Genomic DNA, 11,895 nt, shown 5'->3' on the forward strand with positions numbered 1-11,895 from the left:
AATCATATTAACCCGTGTATCAAAATAATCTGCTCCTATGAAAGGATATATCAATCTATCAAAAAAGGATTTCAAGAGGAATTGAAAGATAATGAAGAAAGAGAAGAAGATCTCTTTCGTTTTGCCATTAGGGTCCTTCGACCTAGAGAATCACGTGGCCATCCTCACTTCTACTTGGACAAAAACAGAATAGGTGCACTGTCAAAGAATTTATATTCATCAAGTGTTTTTAACCGCAGACAAGAAACGAACTGTCGTCATGATAGGCACTTTTATAGCAGTTATATCTTTACCATTTCGTGTATGCGCATAAAGAAACGAAAGTGATGATACTAAAAAAAAAAAGAAGAAGAAGAAGAAGAAGAAATCGTCTCTAATAGAAAAAAAAATGTATCTATCTTACAAACTTCGCCAATAAACACAAGATGAATTCAGCTGCCTTATTCTTATTATGTATAATACTTCAATTACTACAGAAAGTTTCATTTTAGTAGAATGGCTCTAACTTGCTGCATTGTATTCAGCCACACGAGTGATTTCTTACATGAATAGGAATATACGCCAAGCACCTTTTTGTGGCAAATATGTCTTGTGGATCGAATTATCTGCTAATGGACTTGTCACAATGGCCCCGCAGTTAGAAAACTACACAGGCTCTAAGGACACACTCTCGACTGAGGTTGTCATTGTAGAGGAATGAATTGAAAGGAAGTAATGAAATTGAAGGGGGGAGGACAAAGATTGAAATGCCTGACCTTTCCGATAAGTGTAGATGGAAGTTATTTAATTCACCGTAGGGGTGTGCTTTATCAAGATACGAAGATAAAACGACTAGATGTTTTGAGAGTCGTTTTTTTTTTTTTTCTAAAGTGAAATTTTACTCGATAATTTCCATTGACTTGTGCATGAATTTGTTTCGTTCCATGCGAGACTGGTGATTTGAATGAGAACAAATCAAAACTTTCACATATTATTGAATCATAAAATGCAATGATGACCCTTTGAGTTGTGAAGGTCATTTATCTGCTTAATGATCTGATAGAAATAAAACATCTTATTTCAAATACACAATGGATGCTGTTACATCTAAACCAATCATATATATATATATATATAATATATATATATATATATATATATATATATATATATATATATATATATATATATATGTCTAATTGAACTTCTTCGCAAGCGTTTCAAGATCCTCTATAATGTGGTATCTCTTTTCTCTCCATTGGTCTGAGAAGTATTTTGCTCGTCGCTTTCGATGTGATGACACAAAAGCATCGAAATTGATATGTACGTATATTGATTAAACCCAATCATCCTTCTGTGTTATTGCGTTAACCCGTGTGTCAATAGAGTAACCTGCTGCTATGAAAGGATATATCAATCTACCAAAAGGATTTCGCGAGGAATGAAAGATGGAGAAGAAAGAGAAGTTTTCTTTCCTGTTGCCATTAGGATCATTCAATGAGTTACGACATGCCCCCTACAAGGATTACTTTTTTTAACACTCCTTCCCTTCTCTTGCATTTCCAAAACTTCAAAATGTTTTTAGTAGTTTTTCTTTTTTTCCTTGTTAAATGGTAGGCCTATATCCATAAATTTCATTTATCATATTTTGTAATGTTGAGATAAATATATATATATATATATATATATATATATATATATATATATATATATATATGTGTGTATATATATATGTATACATATATATATATGTATATATATATGTATATATATATATATATACATATATATATATATATATATATATATATATATGTATATATATATACATGCATTTACATCATATTATCCTTCGCCTTTTGATCATACCCTATGTCGTTGTTTTTACCCCATTTGTCAAGTTATTCCACAAGTATTTACCCATGTTAGAAATGTTTTTTTTTTCGTTTTAACTCAATATTAATAATTCTAATTATTAATATTGAGTTAAATATTGTGACTTTTAAAACACAGAAATTTGTGTCGCTTGTCGTTTTGATATATATCTCCCCCAATCTTTTCCCCTATAAGTATAGTGTGTCCACTATGAATTCCACATTGGTATAGATCAGTCGAGGTTTTCATCAATCATGATTCCTAACTTCCTAAGTATTTCAGGTAACCCGTTGTTTTGCGTTTTCTCTCGTATTGACACCTGGGACCACAGCATCTTTGATTCTTCTTTTAGGGCTTGTCGGCAAAAAACAAACAAACAAACAAACAAACAAACAAACAAACAAAACAAACAAAGTTGCCTTTCTTTGCTTTCAAGGCAAGTTTGTGACCGGTAAGCCATCGACTTACTTATTTTAGATCATTATTGTATAATATGTCAGTTATAAAATGTAAAATGTATTTTATCTGGGAAATAGTGCCAGACTCTATGACGTTTGTTCGGTCATTGGTGTATGTTATGAACAATAACGGTCCTAGGATTGCTTCTTGTGTGATACCACAATCTACCTTCTGCATTTACGATGAATAGCACCATCACTAACAGCGATGCACTGAGCTGGCACTAATGCCTGTTTTGTAAGTAGCTCTTAACTATTTTAAAAGCTCGCTTGCTTCGTTCCATTCCTTTAGATGGAAGATCATAATGTAGAGTCTCGGAGACCTTTTACAAAATAAGCCGAGGCTTATTGAGAGCTGCATTGAGACTGACAGCCACTCAAATGCAGCTGGCGCTATACCGTTTGAAGCTTGCCTGGACATTGTGTGATCACTCTAAGTAGACACGTGTTAAAGAGAAACAGGAAATACCAGACCCGAATCGACATTGATGATCGTTAGTCTAAAGAAAAAAAGAGTACAATTTTTACGAGCACGACAGTGAAAATTTGATCAAAATCTGATTAAAAGTAGGAAAGTTATGACATTTTAAAGATTAGGTGTTCATTGCATAACAGTTTTAATGATGATGTCATTACCTCACAATTTTCCATTGATCATGTACAATGAAAAAAAAAACCTACTACACATGGACATTCACCTCTCTTATTCACGCACCTGTTTCTGTCAAAAGCGTCAAAAAAACATTTTAAGCGTACTTTCCTGCATTGATCTTATCTTCACCGCAGACAACCAGCCTGGATAAAATCAAGACGGCGCTTTAAGAAATCTAAAAACTACATGCGCAGAAGATAGTAATTTTCTTAGATCAAGAAAAATGCATGTGCAGTTGTAGGGTCCACTGGGAAATTATCACTCAAGTAATTTCATTTGCGAAATGCGCGTACTTTACAAGAGAATGCAACTATTTTGGCAGGTTGGTTGTGATTTGTAATCTAATCTTTTTCCCAATTTCGCACTTTGTTCCTGAGTAAACATGGACAGCAACCGTAGATGACATGTATGTCCTATCCTTAGGCCATGTTACATGCTTGTCCACAAGTGTCTACTTCAGTAATTTTCAATTTTGTGACAGGAAAACTGTCATATTTTCGGGTTTGCTGCTCCCTTTCATCGGTATTTATTCAAAGGCAGTTGAGTCTGAAAAGACACCACAGCAAAATAAGACCGCAATGAGGGAAACGGTCCTTTTGTCAGTAACGATGCACGATCGCACAATCGTCATAATCCAAACACATGAATGTACTCATTAAGGTACACATAATCGGGTGGCGGCGGTGATGATGGGATCAAAGAAAGACCTTCGTTTCAAGTCTATGTGTTTACCTGTAGTAGGTCCATGGTTGGAAGAAGTGAAAAGATCGGTTTCAATTCCTGAACTGGTAGGCACTATGGCATAGTCGATGAGATTCTAACTTTCAATCGGAGGACCCGAATTTGGGTCTCGTCAAGTGCCTGCAGGCTATACGTCTTTGAACGAGATGCTTTTATCCACCATGTACCTCTCGACGAAGATGTGTATGTAATCGAGTCCCTAGCAATGCTGAAGTGGGATTAATAGTAGGGCTTTCTGGTTATTAGCAGTGGGAACCAATGAAGCTACCATGGATAAAGAGGACTGCAAGTGCCATCATTAACTCAAACAATATTGAAATGAGAGTATTCTCTCTATCTGAGACTGAGTGCACGTAATTGTAATGTGTCCCCTATAATGATTAAATTCATTTTTAGCCCTCTCATTCCGCTAATTGTCTGGCTAGAGTAAAATGAATGATAACGTGAATAGGTGAATGTACATTATCGCTAGATTGATGAATGAATTGTCCCTCCCCCCCCCCATTTTTGGAAGGTTTGAATGTATATATATATATATATATATATATATATATATATATATACATACATATATATTATATATATCCGTTTGGTATATATCCGTTGGGAATATGTAGTTTGTTGAGGATTGAAAAGTGCTCAATGCTGTAAAGCAGAGCATATTAGGCGTACCTGTGTTTTGGTGCCTTGTCTGCTACCGGCGGTTTCACGCTGTCGCGATCTTCAGGCAGACTGACAAAGTGGTGTGTTTCTGTGCTCATGTGGCGCGGTGGATCGGTTTGACGCATGGATGATTTGTCTTTTCCGGTGTCTGCATTTGGATATAAGCTCGGACCTTTTATTGAGTGCGTTTTTGTTTCGGATGATGATGGCCTTCTCATCGAGGCAGAGGTTGCACGGGCCACTCCTTCTTAGAGTTAAGTTTGACTTTTTTTTTGGATGTCCCATGTCAGTGTGAAGTTTACGCGTTTTTCTTTCAGGCTCCAGACGTATTTTGAGAGTTGGGTTTCGTTTTTGTATTTCTCATTCTTGGTAGATTTAACATGATTCCTATATCTGTCGTTGAAGGTACCCCCCGCCAGCCCGTAGATGACAACGAGGACAAGTGCTACTAAAAAACAAAAACGCACTCAATAAAAGGTCCGAGCTTATATCCAAATGCAGACACCGGAAAAGAAAAATCATCCATGCGTCAAACCGATCCACCGCGCCACATGAGCGCAGAAACACACCACTTTGTCAGTCTGCCCTAGGATCGCGACAGCGTGAAACCGCCGGTAGCAGACAAGGCACCAAAACACAGGTACGCCATATATATATATATATATATATATATATATATATATATATATATATATATATATATATATTAATATATCAAGAAAAGATATGTTTCGATATTGCGACAAGGGTTCCAAGACATTTCTTTTCTTTCATCTATACCTTTTCCCAATTTTGTTTCTTATAACAGATACTGTAAGTGCATCCCTAAATGTTAGATGTAATAATTTCCTGTTTATGGCTGGTTTCATTTAATACTAGATATGTAGTGAACTTAAATATTTTAAGTTTCATTTGACTTTATCATTCTTGAAAATTTTACATAGTTATAAGAGATTTATGTCAAGGTTCATGATCATTTAAATGTTTCATTTGATAGTTAGCTCTCGATATTCACAGTCTATCATGGTTTATTGTACTGCTTTGTCATATTATCTAATTCTTTTTGTTTTTCTTTATTTTTTTGGTGCCACCAAAGTTCATTATCCGGCTACCAAAAGAAAAATTTAGTGTCGAGCGCTGACAAGTGTATGCATACAATATATATGTATATATATATCTATATATATGTATATATATGTATATATATATATATATATATATATATATATATATATATATATATTAGGGTGAAAAATGTTGCCTTATTAGTGACTTAACTGAACCATGGAGCTATAGCTCAGGGCTGGACAGTCTGTTTTAGCCGAATCCCCGTCAGCAACCGAGTCGTATGTTTCTGTTTGTATTCACACGCGCGCGCGCGCGCACACACACACACACACACACACACACACATATATATATATCGTCGCTGGGGTGACAAAACTTTTTTTTTGATTAATGATCAGATAATCAGTTAAGTGATGTCCTGTCCAAATCCTAGATGTGTTACCCCAAAAATGAAGCCACCAGAGCATGTCAAAGGGATGTCTCTCCCATTGGATACAGTGCTTTGGCAGCCATGTTTTTTTGTTCTCCTGAACATTTGACATTTTGTAGATACGGGGTCTTGTCGCCCCAGCGACGATATATATATATATATATATATATATATATATATATATATATATATATATATATATATATATATATATATATATATACATATATATATATATATATATATATATATATAGAGAGAGAGAGAGAGAGAGAGAGAGGGAGAGAGAGAGAGAGAGGGAGTTGTAATCTGTGTATTGGTTCATAGTGTGGGAAATTCATAGTATACACATAATATATTTTGTATGGATTCAGACTGAGAAAATGAAAACTTAACACATTTAAATACAAACTGTTTCATGAGATTTATATAATGGCACCAGTTTACAGGGAAAATTATTCAACAGGAACATTATGCTTTTGAATGAGAATTGCAAGGCCACAAAATTAAAGGGGCCTTGAAATCCAAATGCATGTTGATTTGTGTTGATTTATGATATCCTCACCATCACTTTCGCGGTGAAACGAATATCTAGAGACATTCCATATATTTTTAACGATTTTTCTTCCAGTTTTCTTCAGATTACTTGAGAACGCCCACAAAAAATCATTCCAAACCAATATTCCTCAGATGACCTCATCTGTCAATCATTGCTAAAGTACTGACATGTTTAACAAAAGACATTGGAATTCACATTCCCCTCAACTCGCCATAACTTGCATGTTCCCTCGCCATGTCTTTTGTTAGTCACATTGATATCACAGAAACATGAACATGCAAGTTATGCTGAGTCGAGGGGAAGGTACATGTTGAGGGTATAATAAATCAATACAAATTAACATGCATTGGGATTTCAGGGCCCCTTTAATTCATGGCTGTTCATAGCTTAGAAAGGACCAGATAATGTACAGATGGCAAATTGAATCCCAGTAGAATGTTTACTCAGTTTCAGCTAATGGGGCTTTGCTCAATCAGCGCAATAAATTTGAGAATGTGTCGATCAGGCTGACTCTTAATTACACGATGTGCCCTGTTTTTATTTTCTTTTTGAAAATGATGACACTGGAAATGTACCAGTTAATTCACTTCGTCAAGGCTTCCCAGCAAAGAAAAGATGAAAGCATGAATATTTACGAAGTGACACGCGCAAAATAGTATCGAGGAACACGCTATACACATCTACAGACGCTTCTGTCCGAAACTACTACGAAGAGGAAAAAATGTGTCAAGAGGAGTCTGATACAAAATGAGTTAAGTCCATTCTTGTTAATTTGAGATGTTTGCAATTCACGCTGGTTAAAAAGACAAAGCAAAAAAAAAAAAAAAAAAAGAAAAGACAATATGGGATATCTTTAGTATGTAAAGCGCATTGAAATTATCACCAAGTCTGAAATGCGCTATATAAAAAGAAGCTATCATTATCAATATCTTTAATCATATCTTCAAGAATATTCCCTATTGTGCTATAAGTGATGCATCACTAAAAAGACTTTGCACTACCTTATGATGGACTCGTTATTTAAATAAAAAAAATGGCGCTCGACCCATATTGCGATCACTTTCATATATATATATATATATATATATATATATATATATATACATGCATATATGATTATGTATGAGTGTGTAGGCCCTATTTATTTTCATTGTGGTTTCGAGCTTGTTAGAAATAACATAGATCCATCAATAGCCGCAGTAACACCGGGAAAAACTTCGAGATCTTAAAGATTGCCATCTTACACGCTTCTCGACCTTTTGCCAGTGTGACCACGCCAATAGAAACACATGCTGAGTGCATTCTATCTCAATCAGTGAAATACAATCATTCATCGCCACAGGCAGTATTAAATCTAATGATATACTGCGAAGTCACGTGTGAGATGTGACTAATTAATCATGATGCGAGTATACATTACATGAATATGATGGTAATGAAATTATAGACTTGTACCCTTCCGCTATAAATATCAACATTTAATTATGCATGTGATTTGTACTGGCACATGGTTCTTGCTGTTTTGCAAGTATTGTAACTGTATACTCGTATATCAGTGCGGAAACAAAGGGAGATGGCTCTGACCAAAAAATGTTCAAACGGAGTAAAATTACGATAGGCAATTTACCACCGCTAAGATACGACGGTGGCAACAATTCCAGTTGCATTTGCGCATTATATGTATGGACGATGCGTGTACAATATCTGCGTGAATCGGGAGAAGAGGATATCCCAAAAATGCGCGAATTCTCCCAGCAGAAATAGGCCCAACAGGTGTGGATTTACAAAGATGTGCTATGGTGAGAGTCAATAAACATGGAAAGAGCGTATATATTCAAAATACCATCGACATGCCTTAAATAATAGTGTTTAAAATGAAATCATCATTGGCCACACGTATATTGAAACATATTGACATAAAATTATTGTTATCACATGATTCAGAGGTCGGGAGAGGCAGTACTGTCTGAACTCCAATGAATTATGGTAATATGGAAGCGAAAACAGTCAATTTCTACAAAACTAAAACTGAGAGCCAATTGCAAAAATTATAGGCCATCAGGAAATAAAGACAGTATGTGCTCGAATTGTTATCACCCGTTTGGACTTCAGTTTTGTTTCAGTATCTAGCACTGAATGTCTGATCCGCTGATATCATGTTACATAGGGTTGCATGCCATTCGCCATCATGAACGCCTCTATGCTGGACCTGTACCACATAGAAGGTTCTGCAGTTGATCAGGTGTCCACTGTGTTTGGGTCACTGGAGTTGACCTTATCGTGGTCATCTGTGGAAGAACTTTTGGCCTGATTATGTTTGTAGCAGGAAGTGACATCTTGCAGTCCAAGGAAGCGGAGGAAGTTCCGCCGAAAATGCGCCGTCACAACGGCGTAGAGGAAAGGGTTGATGGTGGAGTTGCACCACAGGAGGTTAGTCATGATTTCCGACACGACCTCGGGCACGGACTCATCGCCCATTGTTGTCATGATGATGGTCGTTATCTGGTAAGGAAGCCAGCAGAGACAGAAGGCTGTAACGAGCACGAACAGAAGGGTTGCCGCCTTGTGGTGGCGGCGAAACTCGCGCAGTTTCTTGCGCTCCTTGTCTCGGCTGGCGAAGGGTAATTGAGCCGAGTTGCTGTCCACGCTGACGGCAACGGAGTTGACTGTTAGCGCACTAACGGACAGGGAGACATGGGCTCCCTCGACTCCAGCTTTTCTCGGCATTTCGCCTTCAACGTTGGCGCCATTTTGTCCTGGACCGCCACTAGTCTGCAGGTCCTTCCCATTTTGTTCCACTTTCTGTTCCACAGCGTTTTCGTTGCCATCATTATTTCCACAAGAAACATTTCCATCGTCTGCAGGGACGGCATTAGGTGGCTCTTCGAGTCGTTTCTTATCTCCCTTTATTTCGTTCTTGTAAGCTTGTTGCTCCACATTCACATTCACCGGATTTGACGGATTGTCGTGTGCTTTCTTTTCCTCTGGTGGATGAGAAATTTCCACATCAATCGCGACTGAGCTTTCCATCTCAGCGACACCATTGTTTTCTCCCACATGTGTTTGTTTATCAGTTGAAAAGCGTGAGACTGTCCAGATAGTAGGTGCTGCAGTAGAATTGGTAGACGCAAGAGCTAAGCCACTGGCGGTGTCCGTTCCAAGGGATTTGTTCAACTTGTGCTGGTCACCCGTCTGGACCAAGCTTCCGGAACGCATTCGAATGTTGATATAAACGATAACGTTAAGGTAGATAATGATAATGAAAGGAATTACAAACTCTACAAAAATCATGACAGCTGAAAACGGAACATCGTAGAGGTACTCCATTTCACAGTCATCGGAGAAATCCACATGTGTTGAATTCGTAGCAGCGCCATAACCGAATGCCGTAATGGAGTAAAAGGAAATTACGATACTCCAACAAATTGCTACCGTCACAAGAATGCGCTTTTTGGTTTGGTATGTGCGATAGGCGAGTTTCTTCTTCACCATCCAATATCGATCCAAACTGATTAGAGTGATCGATATCACCGACATGTAGGAGCACGTGTAGTCCAGCACAATCCACAGTTTGCACGGTATTTCTCCCAGGGGCCACCTATCGCAGGCGAGAAATACGAAGTTGAAGATGAGCGTGATTCCGATACCAAAGTCTGAAATAGATAGGTTGAGGATGAGAAGATTGCCCGGGCGAGCTCGAATCTTCTCATCGACCTTGTAAGCTGCCATGATGAATGCATTGCCTACTAACGTCACCAAGATGATCAAGCAGTATATCGATCCGACGACAATCAACCACGCTAGCGACCGCGAGTCTATCTGCTCTTCATTATTTGTCTCGGTTGCGTTCGAGATGAGCATCGTGTACAACTCTGTAAACGATATCGGCGTGGGTGACGCTCCCATGATTGAATATTTTGTTTTCCTCCGAGAGTGTGAATTATTTCAGTATTCAGATCGGTTATCAACAACGAATGAAGAATCGCCAACAAGAATGGATCTTCCCAAATCACCGTAGCCCCTCTTGGAAGGAAGCGACGATTCCGTCCACTGGCATGTCGGGTTTGGGCTCCTGAGGCAACCACTGTCACTACTTTCTCTACCGGAGCATCGACATTGTCAGTATCTGTCTCTTTCCAGTGCTTACGGTATGTATGCAGCACTGTCGCGGTGACATGGGGAGGACGTCAGCACTAACTTCGTCCGTTCCTTTCCTTCCATATCAATAATCCTGTTCCGGGTTACGTACTTCTAAAGCTGTCGGAAGCATTGCAATCATGCTCACTTTTGTGACGTAAAGATGGTGCACATTTAGTACACCATGAGATGGCTGGAGCCTCAAAACTGGCACTCAGGAAACGACCCTTCCCTTTTCCGATGATTTAAACCTGCAAGAGAGAAGAAAACATTTACACTTTGAAAGCGCCGTGTTGTTTTAATCATTTAAATGAGTTTTGGTGACTGTTGTCCGAAATGGAAATTAGCGAACACACTCATAGCCGCAGTTATGTTTTCCTTGATCTCTGATTAAATGAACCTTTTGACGATTTGCTCACTCCGACTGTGCATTTATAAAGCAGCAGTTATAGGAGATGGGTTCATTCCCAGAACACTTAATCAAGATGAATAGACTGACTACCGCAAAGTGACAACAACGATCACTGAGTTCAGGAAGGTTTTTCTGACAATTATTTCCTTTGTCAATTCAACATTTATCAAGTCACCACTGATTGCAAAATCTTGAAATAATCGGTTTTACAAATTTATTCATCTTACAATTATTATGGTATTATTGTACACATCATTCCTTTCCCATAATGTGTCATGTATGTTTTATGTGTTCGAAACGAAATGCCGAAATCAAATTAAATCAAATTACGACTGAAATGAAAAAAAAAATAATAAAATGGTGATGATATTAATTGCGAGAGTAATGATGGTAATTGTTATGTCAAGGACGCGTATTATTTGCCCTGTAACAACAAATACAATTGCTATCATGATAAGATTCATATTTTACAACCGGAATAATATTCATATGGACGCATGCCGAAAATCGGCACAGTAACACAGAAATACATCAAGTAACACAGAAATACATCTTCTTTGAATAATACATAAATCTTTCTTTCAAGCTTTAAATCACTGTCACATGCTATAGTGGGGCACGGAACTGGTCATGGGATCTTTGTGGCAAAGTGAGCGATAGACAGTTTAACCGTGACCCCCTGTAAAGTACAAGCCGGGAAGGTCACAAGATTGTATGTGACAAGCAATGAGTGGTCATGAGGCAGGCATCCAGGTTTCGCTGTAAATGCCCTGAGATTTCAAGGTGTCATTATGCGGGTATATACTCGCATCATACCGCACGCTGAATGCGGATGCATGGCAAAGTCTACTGTGCGTTAGATCAAGCAAAGTATGCAGTCTTTTTGTGGTTATATCCGCTGGTAATAGAATTGCTTTATAT

The 11,895-nt window shown here is 37.8% G+C and overlaps 1 protein-coding gene across 1 annotated transcript; it reads right to left on the bottom strand.

Moving 5' to 3' along the window:
* Nucleotides 1-8,016: 8,016 nt before the first annotated feature.
* Nucleotides 8,017-10,239, bottom strand: LOC140229137 (muscarinic acetylcholine receptor M5-like). The gene has a single exon (XM_072309403.1). It carries the CDS (start codon nucleotides 10,152-10,154, stop codon nucleotides 8,664-8,666), a length of 1,491 nt encoding a protein of 496 aa, XP_072165504.1. The 5' UTR covers nucleotides 10,155-10,239; the 3' UTR covers nucleotides 8,017-8,663.
* Between the last annotated feature and the right edge of the window lie 1,656 nt (nucleotides 10,240-11,895).

Source organism: Diadema setosum, chromosome 5 (assembly GCF_964275005.1).
Source record: "Diadema setosum chromosome 5, eeDiaSeto1, whole genome shotgun sequence".
NCBI lineage: Eukaryota > Metazoa > Echinodermata > Echinoidea > Diadematoida > Diadematidae > Diadema > Diadema setosum.

Bases quoted from the DNA above. Each gene is read 5' to 3' on its own strand.
- LOC140229137 (XM_072309403.1), bottom strand. From the start codon at position 10,154: ATGGCAGCTTACAAGGTCGATGAGAAGATTCGAGCTCGCCCGGGCAAT.